General features: G+C 39.0%; 1 protein-coding gene and 1 long non-coding RNA gene across 3 annotated transcripts in view; both read left to right on the top strand.

Annotated features, from left to right (window-relative positions):
* The first annotated feature begins 5,502 nt into the window (after positions 1-5,502).
* Positions 5,503-19,051, top strand: part of LOC119912832 (GTPase IMAP family member 7-like) — a 63,101-nt gene continuing 49,552 nt past the window's right edge. Inside the window, exons 1-2 of one of the 2 annotated variants that reach the window (XM_038732054.1) lie at positions 5,503-5,635; positions 10,054-10,812. In XM_038732054.1, coding sequence (XP_038587982.1) covers positions 5,629-5,635; positions 10,054-10,812 — 766 coding nt within the window. In that variant the 5' untranslated portion in view covers positions 5,503-5,628. Of the gene's footprint in view, positions 5,636-10,053; positions 12,097-19,051 lie in introns of those variants that run through there. The other variant, XM_038732053.1, reaches the window with a different exon arrangement.
* On the top strand, positions 12,888-14,189 carry LOC119912842. Its single transcript, XR_005446284.1, has 2 exons — positions 12,888-12,922; positions 13,040-14,189. It is a non-coding gene; the product is annotated as an uncharacterized LOC119912842 (long non-coding RNA).

Here is a 19,051-nt window from a genome sequence, read left to right as displayed (position 1 = left end):
CAAACAAAGGGTGGTATGTCCTGAGTTGTTTAACGCTTCTAGATGTGAATACCACGAAATGAGAGCTGAAATTCTGAACTCTTGTCTCATGAACTCATCTTTTGATCTTAAACCCACATTTCTTCAGTGAACAACAAAAACAAAGGAATTTGCCTTACTGTTCAAATACTTTTGGAGGAGACTGTAAATCCACATATCTCTGTCAAACTAAGTAAAGCTCCCACTTCCTGGCAACATCCATATATTGTTAATATATGTTAATTAATATGTTAATAATAATATATTGTTTTATTCTTACTTGAAAGGAACATGTTCTCTATAATTTCGATATTGAGTCCAAAAATATTTCACTATTCACTAAAACATGACATTCAGAATGTCTACTCTCTAATCTGCATGGTGCTCCTTTTAAAGAGGTAACATTATGATATATTATAATATTATAGGAACGGAATTATGAAAGCCACAACACAATCACATACCACAGTCCACCTTGTGTGCCTCATATAATACATTAACCTAAATAAATGCAGGGGTGATTTCAGACCATTTTTTGGGGTGCTGAAGCACATTTTGAAATGGCTGATTTCTGTCCACATAACTTTTTGAGAGCATTTGTTTAAAACGTTCCTAAAAACAGCTTGCACAAAGAAATGTTAACAACAAATGAAAATGCTTTGAGAAGGTTGATTTGCACAATAAGAAAACATGCAATGCAATATAGTTTTCCCTCATATAAAAAATACATTTTCACCGTAAATTGGAGCAGAAAATGTCTCCAGAATGCAGGAAAACTTTTAATGCTCTAAATTTTCTGGTTAGCTGTTTTTTGCCAAAGGAAACAGAGACCAATGTTTCTTTTTTAATTTGTTTTTAAATATGTTTATTAGTGCAATAAGGCATGGTAATGACACGTATTTCAACAAAAGACAGGAATACAACCAACATTATCCAGTGGGTTTATAAAAAACTGGAGATCTACTCTATGAATGCTGTTAAAAATCTTTTGAAGTACTCTGGCTGATCAGTCAGTCCGAAACATTTTTTGCTTCATCTAAGACAGACTGAGCTTCGTTCTTGTCAGCCATTGCTGCCCCACTTGCTGCTTCCTGTTGTGTGTCTTCTCCTTCAGCTTTAATATATTCTCTAAAACCTTTTATCACCGCTCCAACTAAAGCAAATGCCAGTGCGCTTAATGGCATTGAAGAAATGACCACCCCACTCAATACTACACCAATAAAAGCTCCAAATAATGCACCTTTTGTGGCACCTGCCACTTGGATCAAAAGCCTATTAAACATGGTGACCTTACCCTGCTCTCTGGTCTCTCTCTTGTTTTTTGATAAGCATCTAATCTGCTCCTCCTCCTCTTGTATTTTTTTCTCCACTGCTTGTAGCATCTCATTGGTGTAGCAGCTTCCGTTGTTTTCCATCACCATCTTGTCTATTGTGTTAAGTAGCTGGAACCGGTTGCTCCTGTATTTATCTTTTGGGATTTTATTCCAGTATTTATTGTCAACGATGTGGCACCGGCCTCCGCACTTCTTCACAAGATCATTCATAAATTTATTCTTGCAGACAAAATCCTCAATTTTCCATCCTTCACGGAGCTGGTCACCATGAGTGAAGACGACTATCTTCTGTTTGACCCTGAAAGAAAACAATATCCATCAATAAATATGTACATTTGTCTGTTTTCATACACAAGAAGATAGACATAAGTTCAATTATCTTATATTATTTAAATCTACAAAGGCCCACATTTACCAGTAGATGAACTGTGTGCTGGCAAGGGGTTTAATGTTTTTTGGTGTCTAAATATTTTGGCATATTATTAGGCCTACTGTGAGCCACACAGCTAAGCAACTGGGCTTTTCTGCTGTGAAATGGCAAAAGGTTAGGCCTTTTGAGTGATTATTGTGAATGCTTTGATTAATAAATGTAAATAAATTACTGATTTGTTTGTGATGACAGTTTTGTTTAGTTTTAACAGCTAGCACGTATAGGCATTGTCCACTGTGCTCCAGGTGCTGTGGGTTTCTGATAGGAAAGCAGCCTCTCTGTGTTCTGGGACGTCCAGATTTACAGATTACAGATTTGTGACAGGTGTGATATTTTCTCATTACTGTGCGGCGACTGTTAACCGTTTGTGTTGAATGAATGGTTTATTCATTTATTTATTATTTATATAGAAAAAACTAACAATTTGTGTGAATATGAAATTTACAAGAATCTTATATGTGCTTACACCAATCTATGCACACAAAATTACTTTGCAACTGAAAAAAAGAAGAGGCTGAAGCCCAAAGCTTACACAGTATTTGCCTGTGTGTTAACACATTGACTTGGCACTGACCGACAACATTTATGTTTGATTACAATTTTGCAATTCAGAAGTCGCGGACAAGCCCTGAAGCTGTGAGCAATGCGCGCTCTCTCTCTCCCTCACTCTAGTGCTCTCTCTATGCAGGCAGTCTGACTAACGCTAGTGGGGTGGTCACATAGGTGAACTTCAAATAAAATGTATCAATTATTGCGAGTAGCCTCCGCTCTTTGAAGACCTTAGAGAGAGGCTGAGTCATGAGGATTATCGCAAATTAACATGGAAATATTTTGTTGCTGTTGTTGAGTTACATTCGGGGCTAAAGACCCAGAAAAATGACCTGGCGACGCCGTTGCCTTCAAGCTAAATATGGAAAACTACCACTTCCTGTAAACCTGGTCACAGGTCACAGCTTGAACAGGTTCCTCACTCATACCTCAGTCTTTACTCAACTGTGGTTTGAGCCTGAACACGTCAGCCAGGGATGAGCAACTAACTATCATATTAGCAGTTTTGCTGTTGCTGTTTCTAACCATTAATTTAGGGCTACAACATTTGTAAGCTAGCTGAATTCTCTCTCTAGGAAATGAAGTGCCATAGGATGCTTTATTACTGATTTACTGTACTACCTGGCTTGCATTTCTTATCTACATATTTCAAAATCATATTATTTTTTTACCAGCTATGTAGCCTGTAACCCACACCACAGTCAGCGTGTGAACAACAGTTCTATTTCGTATAGGCGTTGCCCTCTAAGGCTATTGCTATTGGGTTTACCCCTACGCGCAGCTGCGCGGCACTGAGAAAAGTTATCTACACCCACCCACAGCATGGGCTTCACGTCCTCCCCACTCCCCGGCGCGTTCACAGGATCAACGTCACTGTAAGAAAGACTGCCAGCGCCACGGTCGGCCTGAGGCTGCTATGGGCTCAGCTCCCTATGTCGTTCCCCGACCTCCAGCTCCACCAGCCCAGTGTTGCATGCCCAGGGTGCCGGGGGTAGCCTGGCCCCGGGGGAGCGAGTATTAGCTCCCCTCCCCCGGTGGCCATGCCTTGCCGTCAGATTGACTCGCGCGTGCCCACTACGCATACCCGTGATCCTCCCTCTAAGAAGAAGAAGAAGAGCGCTCCTCTTCCCTCCCAGCAGCTCACCTACCTTGGTGTAGTACTGGACTCCTCACTCTGGAGAGCGCAGCTCTCTCAGGAGAAGGTGGATGTTCTGGTGGAGCTGCTCCGTCCTGGTGGTCCCCCTGGGCCTCCTGCACATGAGGAGGTTGCAGTGGTGGTTCATCCACCTGCGTTTTGACCTGGTGAGACAGAGACGGTGCCTGATCGCCTACAGTTCTCAGCCTTGCTGGTGATTCTGGTGCCTCCAGTGGTTGCTGGCGGGGGGGATGCCCCCTGTGGGTCTGGCCGCTGAGAGGTGGAACCTGGAGTGTTTGGTCTCTCCCGTGAGGTGATTTGCACCATCCAGGGGTCAAGAGCCTCTACTCAGTCCTCTTACTCCTCCAAGTGGTCATTGGTCCAATGCTGGTGTTTGAACCAAGGGTGGGAACCGGTGGCCTGTCCACAGCTGGGGGTACTTTCGTTCCTCCAGCTGCTCATGGACAGGGGTTTTGGTGACAGGACTCTCTTTGCTCACCCCCTAGTGAAGCATTTCCTGAAAGGGGTGCGGAGTGGGATTTGGTGCTGGTCTTACGCGCACTAACCCAAGCCCCTTTTGAGCCTTAAGGACGGTGGACCTGAGGTTTCTTTTGGCCAAGGTTGCCTTACTTGTGGCTCTGACATTGGCCAAGAGGGTCAGCGATATGGCTGCCCTCTCTGTGGCTCTGTCGTGTCTCAGGATGACGGGGTGACGGCAGCTCGTCTGTCTCGTGCCCCAATCCTGCATTCATGCCTAAGAGCATCACCAGCTCCTTTGAACAGCGTGGACGGCGAGTTAGGTTAGGCTACTTTTTCACATGGCCTAACACTGCTACTATCACTGCAGTGGAGAGAACAAGAACATGTCACTGCTACTGCTAGTGAGAAACATTTATAGTTTGTAAATGTAAATTATATTCAATTACTATTTCTTATTTCATGGGCTATTTGAGATTCATAATCATTTTCATAAACGAAGCATTCAATTTTAAAAGTTCAATAAATGCATTATTTTTTCAAAGTCAATCAGCAATCCTGTTAATAATCTTGATTTAAATTATGAACAAAATTATCCTGATTATGATTTTTGCCATTATCGAGCTGCCAACATTTGTACCTTGAAACAAAAGGGAATGTTTAGAACGAGGGTAAACTTCAGCATTATAATATGGTGATTAACAATTTTGACTTTCCATTTCATGTGATTTTTCAGGGCCAAAGGAACCTGATGATCCCTATTAAAAGCTGTTACAAAATGAATTTTTTTTACTACAATGGATAGAGTGAAATCCTGCTAACTCAGCAGACATGATAAGCCTTCCCTCCGCTTTTGAGGCCCCATCCACACTACTGCGTTTCTGTTTGAAAACAGAGACCTTTTGCTACGTTTACATCTCCCATCCAGACTAAAACGCAAAAACAAAGACCTAGAACGGCGACGTTTGAAGCACTGCCGACCCTGTTTTTCATTTTGAATCTCTGGGTAGTGTTGTTTATTAAAATATTTTGTACCGTACAAATAACACTTGCCTACACTAAGTTCTGGACTTTAATAGAGTTTAGCAGGTTTTATTGCTCATGTTGAAAACTTAAATAATCCCACATATCTGTGTTCCCTGACAGATGAGATAATTTAATGAGAATTCAAATTAATTTTAAGTCTACCTGCCCTATAAGCTGCTCTGTTGTGCATTACATTATTGCTCTGCTGGTTGAAAGATATCGCCTTCAAGCCGTTTGACCGACACAGTTTGGGACTGCATGCTGCATGTGAAACTTTAATTTTACAAAAACAAGCAAAGCACAAATGTAATTTATGTCAATTATCAGGAGGAAACACTGACCTACACATTAAGTTACAAGACAGAAATAAATCTTAAATCATGTTTTACAGTGCACATGTGCTACGGCTGCCAATAGATCTTCTTCTTTTGTCTTAAAAAAAAACGCTAATAAATGAATAGAGATGATCAGATTTTTGGTACTGCGGTAGATTTATAAATAGCATACAGCCCACTTAAAGCACCGCCCCTTTCAAACAGAAAGTGAAAGTGAAATTAGAAGAAATCCTGCGTCAGAGCACAGGATAAAGATACACACAGGACGGTTGTTTGATAGATCCAAACGGTGTTTTCCTCTTCACTGATCTCTCTTATAACAACATGGACGGTGAGTAAAGGTTACTTCTTTCACTTTGCCAACACTGCTCACTGAATGGATATTTTAATGTTACCCAACAATAACGTATAATCGGGAAACACATGGGCATATTTTGCGAAATTAGCCTTGCAATAATATTTGAAACAAGCTGTAGACTAATTATTGTAGGCCTAATCAACAATCAGTAACCAGACGGGAAGTGAGTAAGCTATTTTCATAAGGCAATCGAAAAGGGAGGTGCGGACAGCCACAAGCGGGACGCATCCCGTGAAACAGTCATGCTCGTGCTCGACTCACGCACACGCTCGCCCGCTGCCAGAACTGAATTGTGTGGAATTTTTTTTCCGCAACGCTTCGGCACAGCGCATCAGTGGACGAGGGACTGATGTGAGTGTTTTCCATAACAGTTGTGGGGATATTTAAACAGTCTAATTCCTTAAAATTTAAACAAATCTAATAACTTTACAAAGCTGGAGCAGCTCACTGAAATAAATGATTTGCAGTGTAGTAATATTTATTAGGTTAATGGTCACAATTGTAAGTAACAGTGAGAACTGGAATTATTCAATTATATATGTCATTCATGTAATAAATAAACTGTGTGGGAAGAGTATTCAAAGGTTTCATAGTCATGGCCAAAACACAAAAAGACAACGAGGGCGGTCCGGTTTAATGGACAGGAGCAGCAAAAACATCTTGAAGGTAAGTCAGTTAGGATTTTTCCTGCATATGTAACTGGGGTTAAAATATAATATTATCCCACTTGCCTTAATCATACATCACATATCAATGTAGCTTAATTTTACTATGGTCACTACACACAACGCACCTGTCTTGTAGTTTTAATGTAGTGTTTCTTGTAGTATTCTGTAGTTTTAATGTAGTATTTCTTGTAGTATTCTGTAGTTTGAATGTAGTATTTCTTGTAGTTTTAATGTAGTATTTCTTGTAGTTTTAATGTAGTATTTCTTGTAGTATTCTGTAGTTTTAATGTAGTATTTCTTGTAGTATTCTGTAGTTTTAATCTAGTATTTCTTGTAGTATTCTGTAGTTTTAATGTAGTATTTCTTGTAGTATTCTGTAGTTTGAATGTAGTATTTCTTGTAGTTTTAATGTAGTATTTCTTGTAGTATTCTGTAGTTTTAATGTAGTATTTCTTGTAGTTTTAATGTATTATTTAGTCTTTGTGTTTTTGTCCTTAAGCCCAAAGCAAAAACTTTCTACATTTGACACAGTGCTCTCTCAAGCAGCAGCTACAGCAAGCTCTGTCACAAGCAAAGCCATCTGGCTATTCAGGTACAAAAAAAAATGCAGTGCTTTGCCCTTCATATGTTGTAAGAGGTTTACCATCATCACAGAATATACATACTATTCCAAATTAAAATGAAGCAGAATATATTGTGAATTGTGAAGTTATGTGTTGCGCCACATAAAATGTAATGGATACAAACGTTGAAAGGACAATCTGATGTTATAACTATTCTCGTGATATGAATATAGCACAAGAAATGTTGCTTCTCCATTATCCCTGGCATTAAAGTAACTTTGAGTACGATGCATTAATAGATTTCTTTGTATTTTACAGCCTCCACCGGAAAAGTTCTCCTGCTACAGATATCTCTCATTCTTAGTTTTAAGTTGACTTTTATGCTGATATGAAAAAAAGGTTTTTGTGTGAGTCTGTGACAGACAGGGACAGAAATGAGAGGGCAAAAAATAGAGGTAGAGAGAGATGCACCTGAGCTTAACAGAGGAAAATAAATTCATAAAATTGATATTTCACTCTGGTTCCCGAACCACAGTTTGGGAAAGGTTAAGTTAAAGTTTCAAGTGCATACAGTTACTGTGAAGTGGATGAACCTGCAGCAGTTAAGATTAATGCCCTCAGAGGACCAATCAATGCAGATCCAGGATATCATAGTTTTGTATGAATTTTGATGTTGCTTCTATTGACAACATGTATAGATTAGTGAATTCATATAGTACTTTCTACACAAGTATCTTCTGTCTGTTAAAACAGTGACACGTTGAAGCAAGGTGGGAGGCCATTATTCGCGCCCTGATGGAATTCCTGGGGGAGTCTTCAGGGGAACTAATCGAGGACTACAAGAAAAACATTTTCAGATCACAAAGTTCACTTGAGCACATTATTATTACAAGTGTATAACTTGAATAAGAACATGGATTCACATATATGTTACAGGATATCAGCAGAGAGGACTCTCAAGAGGAGCAAACTGAGCAAGTCCTGAGGATCTGTGTCTTCCACACAAGTGAAGAAGATGAAGGTGCATCCGACACTGTCGATTGTTATTGAAAGGACTGAGGTACTTGACAACTGTGGAAGTGTTGCAAAGGCCTGTCTTCTGCATATGGGCATCACTGAAGGTTCCTGAAGCATGTCAAATGTTTTTTTTCAAGAGTTTAAGGTTTAAAAGCATATCCAAAAGATAGGCTACGTATGCTCTATGCAAACAGTTCCTGAACTTGTCCTTGTGCCTTTTAACAAGCTACCTCAAACCCATTATAGCCAACCTAAGATGAAATTTCTGTCATCATCTACTCACCCTAGAAGGACTGAGTAGGGAGTTTGCCGAGATCTTTTTTCTTACAAAACTGCAGGGAACGGCAACTTGGTTTCAAACATCCAAAAAATATGTCATGTATCAAAGAAATGTCTCCATACTGCTCATCTGAAGTAATGCAAGTGTCCTGCAGCTTACACACTTCCTAGATATTTTGAAAAAAACATAACAAAATTGTGTTTGCTCAGCTTCCTCTGTGGTGCTGCGTGAACATGGATGGGGTAGCTGGAAGTTAGTAGTGTGTACTAGTTGTTTCTGGCATTGGAAGGAGCACACATGGGAAGAGCAGAGGAGCAAACTAAGCTGAACACAAGATTGTAATGTTTTTTACAAACGTCTTGGCACGTGTGATCTACAGGACACTCAGAAAGGCAGTATGGAGACATTTTATTGATTATTGATGTATTTTTGGACGTTTGAAGCTAAGATACTGCTCACTGCAGTTGAGTTGAAAAAATGTCTCTCAAACTTGCAGAAGAACACGGATATTAACAAAACTTCACCAATCCTTCTATTGACAAAGGGGTGAGTAAATAATAACAAAATTAATCTTAGGGTGAACTATACCTTGTTGTTTTGCCATGCAAACTTGCTGGAAAATGTTTTATTGAAAAAATAATTTTTCACTTAAGAAAAATAAATGGGTTGTTAAATGAAACAGTTGCCTCATTTTTTGTGTTAATTGTTTCAATGAATATTATGTAAAATGTTGTGTAAATGTTACTTAAATATAGTCCATAAATAAAAGATAGAAAAGGTATTTAAAAATTACCTTGAAAAGGTTGGTTTTAGGTGATATTTTTCAGTTTGAAGCAGTCAGTGTTTAAGTAAAACTTACAAAGAAGTAGAGTGAAATTCAATAACCATATTAATAAACAACAGTAAATTACCTGAGGTTTGCTAGTAAAGGAAACTTGTATTAGCAAGTAAAGTTTACTTGATGATTTCCCTTGTTGAATTTAAAAAGTGGAAAAACTTTCCTAGACTTTCCCAAGTAAATAACACTCCAAACTTTTCACTGCTGGTCTAAAGCCTATAGGTAAACTAAACACTACGTCTCTCACAGAGAAATAATTGGCATACAGAACTAAACTATACTCGCATGTAAACTGACTAACGGAACTAATTTGATCTTTCAATCCTTTCTAGTTGGCTATATATTTTAAATTAGATTTAATGGCTTAAGTGTGGCACAGACAACTGTCTTAGTGTGTCAATGTTAGCACTCCACAAGTGCTGTCTAACCATTGTGAGTCTATGGAAAAACAACACAAGTGTTTGCAGTCACAGCATTAAACATAATTTATACAGTATTACCTTGAAACAAAGGGGAGTGTTTGGACATAATGGAGGGTAAATGTCAGCATTATAATATGTTACGCTAATTAATTATTTTCACAAACCAAAAATGTCATGTGATTGTTAAGGTGTTACTAATCATAGTATCCTGTTATACTGTGAAAAAATCCACCCTTTATTATATTATTACCAAATTATTATTCCATTGATGTCACCATATTAGAAGATACAAATAAGGAAGGACTAAATAACACACAAAATAACTAAACCAAATCCAAATCCAGTTTTTAATGTGTCATATTAAAAGCTGTTTACAGAATGATCCTCAGTGGTCTTTACCACAATAGATTACCTTATTGTTGAAGAGTGATTGATAGGCTACTGAAATGATTTGAGGTGTTCTTGATCAATAAAATACATGCAGGCTTCTTTTATTTATTGATACCAATGTTCATATGTGTATCATGCTAATGCAGCTATTTTATAGCGAAATAATTTCAAAACACAAATTTACAGTATAAATGACTGGTTATTTTCTTTCAGGGTCAAACAGAAGAATTGTCATCTTGGGAAAAACTGGAGTTGGAAAAAGCAGCCTGGCTAACACCATATTTGGAGAGGAACTGTTCGAGATCGATGATTCTCTCGACTCTGGAACAAGAAAATGTCAAGTAGAGACCAGATCTGTCAATGGAAGAAGCATCACTTTGATCGACACTCCTGGTTTCTTTGACACTGATAGATCTGAGGAGGAGCTGAAGTCTGAGATAGTGAGCTGTATCATAAAGTGCGCTCCTGGTCCTCATGCTTTTCTCATTTTGCTTAAAGTAGAGAAAGTCACAGAGCATGAGCAGGCTGTCATCAACAAAATAAGCCAATGCTTTTCTGAAGAAGCTTTCCAATATGCAACAGTTATCTTTACTCATGGTGACCAGCTCCGTAAAGGACAGAAAATTGAGGATCATGTCCAGAAGAACGAGTTCACGAGTGATCTGGTGAAGAAGTGCGGAGGCCGTTGCCATGTCGTTGATAATAAATACTGGAACGAAAACCCAAAGGATGAATACAGGAGCAACAAGTTCCAGGTGGAGGAGCTACTTAAGTCAATAGACAAGACGGTGATGGAAAACAACGGGAGCTGCTACACCAATGAAATGCTACAAGCAGTGGAGGAAGAAATACAGCGAGAGAAGAAGCAGATTCAACTGTTACCAGGAGACAAGTCAGAGAAAGAGATCAGAGAGCAGGCTGAGGGCAGAGTATCCACAAAGCTTTCGGTCAGATTAGCAGGTATTGCAACAGGTACGTTGTTAGGAGCTTTATTTGGTGTGGTAGTGATGGTTGAATTAGTTGTCGTAGCTTTAAAGAATATTGCAGCAGGAGCAACAGCAGCAGGAGGAGCAGCAGCAGGAGGAACAGTAGGAGGAGCAGCAGCAGCAGCTGTTATAGGGGCATCTGCTGTGCTGGGAGCAGTGATAGGAGGTTTTAAAGGCTATAATGCAGCTGAGGGAGCAGACACCCCGCTGGAAGCAGCACTGAAAGCAGCAGGTGCTGTCAAGAGTGGAGACCTGCATGTTTTAGATTAAGCAAATGATGTTATGGAAGAAATATTTTATCCAAAGTCAAAACAGAGTTAAAACCTTTAAGGAGCTCTGACTCTCGAAGAAGCAGGAGAAATTCTTTCTTTAAACTATCTCCAACCACTGAGCTGGTTGTGTATTTCTATTTTCTGCTACTTTGTACTTCTACTCCACTAAAGTTCAGAGTCAAATATTGTACTTCTATTTCTTCTATTATTTCTTCTAAATTTCTATTTAACTTAGTATAACCAAATTAACAATACGAAATACAATTAAAAGCATGATACAATATTACAAATTAAGATAAAACTATGTTAATCACCATGGGGACATTCACAAGATATAATGTAGCTAAAATGTCCCTGAACTTTACTAACTTCAACATTAAAGTGATGATTACACATTGATGCATTAATAATTATAATCCAATCATATACATTTTTCTGAAATTGGTAATTCTGCATAATGAGTACTTTTACTTTTGGTTAAAAAAGTAGCCTATATTTTTAAACACATCTACTTCTGCAGGGTGGTGCGGTGGTGCAGTGTCTCACCATTTGACATTAGTTTTGTTTGTTATTTACCCAAAGCATTAGGCTTTAATTATCCTAGACAAGCAAGCCTGTTGATTATCTCCATTCTGGTCAGCGACCCTGTGGTCGCTCAAGTGGTACAAGACTGTGCTTCATCTTCTCCATGGCTGAGGTGTTGCCACCCCATCTCCTTTGTGCTTTGATAATACAGTTAAAAAGACAACTGCAGTATGCCTCTGTTTCTCCTTCTCACCTTGTATTCAGTAGCTAAATGAAATAAGTGGTGAAAATGCACTTTTTTCTTTACTGCCAATGTTGACTGTGAGTTAAGGTTACCTCTTATTCTTTAGACAACGTGATATCCAGTCTTTTCCGCAAGTTTGCAGTTTGCCGTTTATTTCTTGCGACCACTTACAATAAATAATACGTAATATAAAGTAGAATAAACAACATAATCTGAGCACAGTTAAAAATTGTTTGCTGCTCTTCTTCAATTAACCACATCTGTTTGTAACAATAATAATAATAATAATAATCTTTATTTGTAGAGCACTTTTCACAAACAAGTTACAAAGTGCTTTAACAAGTGTAAAGACAATAATACCCAAGAGACAATAATACAAAAACAATACAAGATAAAAGCATGAAAACATTGAAAAGACAATTTTTTTTTTAAACGTTTAAGATAAATATAAAATTAGTAAAATACAATAAAATAAAAGGGATAAAATAAAGTCAAATAAGATCGGGAAAGGCTCTCCTATAAAAGTATGTTTTAAGAAGGGACTTAAAAGAGTTCACTGACTCAGCCGACCTGATTTCTTTGGGCAGGCTGTTCCAGAGCCTCGGGGCCCTGACAGCAAACGCTCTTGTAACACAGATGAAATGATCTAGGTTTAAAAATAGGAAAAGCCTATAAAAATCTGAATGAGTGATTTTATTTTTGAAATGCAACTTGAAGATTATCTAAGGATTTTAAAGGCCCGCCCACCTGCTCCCGCGTCTCTGGGAGCGAGCGAAAGTTTTTTTTTTTTTCCCCCGCTGCTGTGTGTGTGTGGAGAGACAGAAGTGCTAAGCTGCTGTAGAGGATGAAAACTGTGAAAAACGGAGAAACCTGGAGAAAATACAGCTAAAAACGAACTACACTGAGGCTAACTTCAACACTACAAACGTGGTAGCTAACTGCAGTAAGAATTTAGTTGTAAGTTCAGTGTTTAGATATAGCGCTTGAGCAGCGTCGGTAGCTTTGATGTCCGTAGGATTCCCGCGACGCGCAGTCTTTGCTGATTCAAGAGCGAGGTAATTCATTTAAAACTGCTTTTGTTCATTCTTTATCACCTTACTGTGAAAGCTAATTTATTTTGCACTGAGAGAAAGTACTGAAAGTTGCATACGGTCTCGTATGTTTCGTTTTAGAAGACCTTGTAGCTTTACTGGGCGCCGCCATTTTGGGTGTGTGTCCAGCCGCTCTGGTGAAATCGGTGAGACTGTTCATTTTCAACTTAGGAATTTCACTTACTTTGTACCTTAAATTATTTATGTGCACTTAGTGAATATGAAGCTACAATTTTAGTTGAACAAGCTGGTTTACTGTGTTGTTTAATGTGTAAACTCAGCTTACTTTATTTTGCACTTGCATCAAAACTTTAATTGTTCTAACGTGCAGCTTATTGGTGCAGCTTATCCGGTTGTGTGCAGCCGGTTATTTTATTTAGTTATTTATGTTTATATGCTGAATTTGAGAGAGAGGCACAGAAAGTAAACACCCACAATATGTATATCATTGTGTATTGTGAATTTCATGTAGTGTATATTATTGCATGAGACTTAAGCAGTGAATATTTCTCTGACCCTGTCTGTTGACAAGTCAGGTTTTTTGTTGTGTGTGCGTGTTTCTTCTTCCATTGTCTGGATTGGATCTGCGGATGAAAATTGATGGCGAGCCGTCCCTCTTGAATGATTGTGGGAGCCATTCCCTCTTCAGGATCACTGGACCTGTCCCGCTACTACTGCACTTTGCGGTGGGGTAGGCCCCACTACAACACAAAACCCCTTAACTCACCTTCACACTCCTTCCCCCACACACATACATACACCAACCCTATGGAACTCTGACTTACCTTCGACACATCCATTTTTTGTTTGGACTTTGGACTCTCTTAAACAAACTCACCTGTTCACACCTTGGGACTGAGAATTTGGAGCTGAGTAGTAGGAATCATTCCTGCAGTTAAGGGTTACTGTTGTACTGTGTGAATTCTACAGGATTGTATTATTGAACTGGATCTGAACAAACTTGAATGTGGTGTTATTAACAGAAATTCAGGTTTAAAGGGTGCACCCGGGAATTTAATTATAGAACTACTTCAAAGAGTGAAATACTCAACTAATACTAAATTTGGAAAGCAAGCATTTCATGCTGATGTCATAGCCTGATTGTGATATCAATAATCGCCTTATTCATTACTTGTTTTATTATTGTACTTTTTCATTTTTGGTACCAACCAATATTTTTATTTTTATACATATCTTCAAATATAAGAAGCCGGCATCATCTTACATCTAATCCTTGGTCTCTGAGTCTCATTTTAAACACCTCACTTTTGCTCCAGCAGCCGAACCAACTGACTTAACCAACCAATCAGATCACAGCCCTACCCATAATCCTTCCTGTGTGCTACACTCTGTCCCCTTTAGTTTTCAGTCGAGACTCTGGAACAGACAGCAGACCTCTGCCTGGGGATCTCAAGGTGCGTGCTGGTGTGTATGGGACTAAAAGGTCAGAAATATAACAAGGCGAGAGGCCATGAAGAGCTTTAAAAGTGATCAATAGAATCAATTCTAAAACATACTGGGAGCCAGTGTAATGAAGCTAAAATAGGAGTAATGTGGTCATATTTCTTTGTTCTGGTTAAAAGCCTGGCAGCTGAGTTCTGGACAGTCTGGAGTCGATCAATAGATTTATGGGTTAAACAGGTGAAAAGGCTGTTGCAATAATCCAGGCGTGATGAGATGAAGGCGTGTAAAATGGTCTCGGTGTCCTTAAAAGTTAACATAGATCGAATTTTTGCTATATTTCTAAGTTGATAAAAACATGATTGAACAAGCTTTGTGGTGTGCTGCTCGAAATTTAAATTACTATCAAACCAAACACCAAGGTTCTTTGCCACAGGCTTAATGTGATTTACTAGGGAACCAGCAGATGGCAGTATTTGATTTGCCATCTGCTGGGACCCAATGACCAGGATTTCTGTTTTGTCTTGAGTTCAGCTGGAGGAAATTATTTGACATCCATTTTTTAACTTCACAAAGGCAGTTGTTAAGTGAACTCAGCATTCCAGGGTCTGTGGATCTGACGGGCAAGTATATTTGTGTGTCATCAGCATAAATATGAAAAGAAATGCCATGTTTATGGATAATATGTCCAAGGGGAAGCAGATACAAGGAAAACAAAATGGGTCCTAAGACCGACCCCTGAGGCACACCATATTTAACTGGACAGAACGAAGAGACATAGTTGTTTACAGATACGCAAAACTTCCTATTTGACAGGTAGGATGAAAACCATTCTAGGGCAGTACCAGAGATCCCCACCCAGTGCCTCAGTCTGTCTAATATGATGTTGTGATCAATGGTGTCAAAAGCAGCGCTAAGGTCCAGGAGTACCGGGACTGAGCACATGCCTTCATCAGCAGACATTAAAAGGTCATTGGTGACTTTAAGCAGGGCAGTCTCAGTGCTGTGGTACTTCCTAAAACCAGACTGAAACTTTTCAAATAATTTGTTATTTTCCAGTACAGTGAGCAGCTGTTTGGACACAATTCTTTCTAGAATCTTTGCAATAAAAGGCAGTTTTGAAATTGGTCTAAAATTATGTGGGAGGGAGGGATCTAAACCAGGTTTCTTTAAAAGTGGGTTCACGCAAGCCGTTTTAAAATAATCAGGGACACAACCAGTAGATAGGGAGCTGTTGAAAACAGAGACCAAATGGGGCCCAACAGAATCCATTATTTTCAGTAAAAACTTTGTAGATATTACATCAAGTGGGCTGGAGGACACTCTCATTTGTGATACTGTTTTTAAAAGCTCAGACAAGGCGATGGGATAAAACTGGTTAAAACGCTCTTGTTGCTGGTGAGGAACCTCTGAGTAAGAGGCCGCGGGGGTAATAGAGGCTCTGATTGACACCACCTTATTGGTAAAATAAGATAAAAACAATTCACAGTCATCATTACTTCCAGCTGAGGCACAAGGAGGGGTTGGGTTTACCAGCTGAACTACAGTCTTAAACAGAAAGCTGGGATTGTGTTTGTGTAGTAACGAGTTCAGAAAAATAGTGTGTTCTCGCATCCTTAACCAAGTTATTGTATTTAATTAATAAATCCTTCAGACTGAGGTAATGGACTTGGAGACTGGATTTTTTCCATCTGCGCTCTGCTTTCCTGCATTCCCTTTTTAGGCTGCGAATGCTGTCATTTATCCAGGGTTGCTTACTAGCTTTAGACGTAGGCCTAACCTTTAGAGGAGCAGTAATATTTAGTGACGACAAGCAGATATGATTGAAGTGATCGACTAGATTGTTGGTGTTGGAATCAGACAGATGTTGGCTTTGGCTCTGAAAGAATGTGAACACTTTGTTCATTAAAGATGCGAGAACACACGGAGCTTGGTGAGGCGACATGAGTAACAGGCGAATCACAGCTAAAAACAATACATCTGTGGTCAGATATGGTCATGTCCACTAATTCCACAGAGGAAATGCTGACACCCAGGGTAAAAACCAAGTCTAGTGTATGACCACGGTTATGTGTTTGTCCTTTGACATGTTGTTTGAAGTTAAAAGAAGTGGCCATATTTAAAATGTCAGTTGCATTAACATTGTTGGGGTCATCAACATGAATATTAAAATTGCCACAAAGAACAATTCTGTCATAATTTAAAACCAGAGTAGATAAAAATTCAGGAAGTTCTGATTAAATTCATCACAGCGTACTTGATGACATTTAAAACTTTTCCTATACACGCTCACTAGCGCACCACGTCCACTGACCCTCGGTTGACTAAAAGAATCATATTGACACAGTTCAGCTAGCTGGCTATAGTCATTCATTTGCAACCATGATTCAGTTAAAAACATAAAATCTAGATTTGCAGACAAGATAAAATCATTTAAGATAAAAGTCTTACTTGAAAGTGATCTCACATTGAAGAGAGCCATTTTAAATGAGTTTGTTCTGGGTGCTGGAGTTGGTGCAGTTGTCCTAATCCTTAAGAGATTACTAATATTTCTGTGTGGGACGTGCACATTTCGGGCTACTGGTCTATGCGTGATGATGACAGGAATAGAAGTCCAACGCTGGGAGCAGACAGCTTTACATGCCAGCAGGTGGAGACAGTTGGCAGTGAGGCAGAGATCTGTTCAGTGAGCGGTGGTGTGTCCAGGTGTGCTGCATGAATGATTAGTCATTCACGTAAGTCATGTGTGGACCGCACCACATGCTGTATGTGAGCAGCTAACATTTCTGAGCCCCGTTTCTTTGGGTGAAGTCCGTCTGTCTTAAAAAGAGGCATTCTTTGCCAGAAAATATTACAGGAACTCAAATAGGCTGAGGCCAGCATTTGCCTCAGCACACAAAACAATATCATGCCCCCTGTGGCTTGGAGGAAAACGGGCAGTATGGCTCCTACACCAATGATATAAACACTTTTCTGAAACTGGTCATTCCTGCGTAAAAAGTACTTTTTAAAATATATTTATTTTATTTATGTGCAAGGACAGTGCATATTAACATGACAGCTCAAAATATGCCACACTGCAAATTTTTTCGTTGTGAATTTAAAATAATTAATTGGATAAATTTTGTTTGATTTTCACAGTAAGGATTACAGCGATATACTGTGAAATATACTCACAGCAATTTACTGTAATTTTATATCTGTGATGTTACAATGCATTGTTGTAAAAGCACAACTGTATACTGTAACTTCACAGCTTCAATGACAAAGGAATTACTGTGATATTACAGTACATTACTGGGGAATTACAATCTTTTGCTGTACATCATTACAACAAGGCCCTGTACTTACTACTACAGTGTGTACTGTGAAAGTAATGTACAAGTTGACAATAACTTACTGTGAATTTGCAATGTATACTGTGGAAGTCATGCTAAAACAGTAACGTACTGTAAAAGTAATACAGATGAAGCTTCCATTTACTGTGAATTTACAATCATTGTACAATTAACCCCCTCCCCCCAACAAACAACTCTGAGGTAAATTCAATGTTAGCCCAATGGCTATATTAACAAATAAATATTTTTCAATGTACAGCAGATGCCAAGAACTTCAAGAGTTCAAGAAATTCAACTTTCTAGTCCTAAAAGCCATCTTAAAATGCAGAAAATTGTGCCAACTTGCAATTAAACTACCTGTTTCACAATTCAACTATTCAACTAGCTGTGTCACAGTAACAGTAATGGACAGGATGGGAATGAGGCCTTCACGGCAAGATAAGAGAGGAGAGGGAGAGGGAGAGAGCGATGAAGGAATGTCTTAAAGGGGTCAGGTGCTCCTCTCAGTCTCAAACATTATAATGAGTCGACACACAACAGCATTGTGTAAAAATCTTGTAGTGCAAAGTTGTCTTGAAAAATTACAAAAAGAACAAGGCTACTCAAATCTGAGCCTGACAACTACCGCTGCAAAAAAAAAAATTATGCCCACTCAAAGTCAATAAGTTTCCTCAAAAGGGTGCTCACATGAAGGTTCATTGTTGTCCGCTTCTTGGTCTTTGAGCCTCTTTCAGGATTGATGCCCAGGAAGCACCTGTTAAAGCAAAGATAGTTTCTGTTTAAATAGACTTACAGTATGTATTGCAGACAGCATTATCAAGGTGTGCTTTTTGCTGTGCTTTTTCCCCACATCAAACCCTAATAGATTTAATCCAAACTTGTTAGATCTTACTCTCACCATAATTTCTTTTAGCCATTTTTAGCCAAGGTGCCTCAGGTTAGGTTTGCCTGAGGCAAAGTGGTTGATTTTCTACTATGAGAGGCCATATCAACGTGCGCCGCCACTGAAATGCATCTTCACGCAATGGCCAGTAAATTAAAACCAAAACCTGTTGAAAGTGAATGACAAACACATCCTTTTCAATTAAGGGCCTGAGAGCATTTGTTCTGCTTTTAAAGAAAATTTCATCTACTTCATTCAAACATTCGCATTTCGCAATAGACGTTTCGAAATCACATAGCCTACCAAAAAAACAAATAAATAGCTGTGATTGGACGGCGGGTATTTGTCAGCAACATGTGTAGAAAACCAGACTGATGCAGACCGAAAGTGAATGAGTTCGCGAGATCAAGATGGTCTCAACAGGCTAGCCTCAGGTACCTCGTTTGTCAGCATTTTAGACCTCAAGACAAT

The sequence above is a fragment of the Micropterus salmoides genome, unplaced genomic scaffold, assembly GCF_014851395.1.
Source record: "Micropterus salmoides isolate LMB-PRFRI ecotype aquatic unplaced genomic scaffold, ASM1485139v1 Ms_hic_scaffold_2, whole genome shotgun sequence".
Classification (NCBI taxonomy): domain Eukaryota; kingdom Metazoa; phylum Chordata; class Actinopteri; order Centrarchiformes; family Centrarchidae; genus Micropterus; species Micropterus salmoides.
The sequence above is the reverse complement of the archived record's forward strand: the minus strand, read 5'-3'. Positions and strand labels throughout refer to the sequence as shown.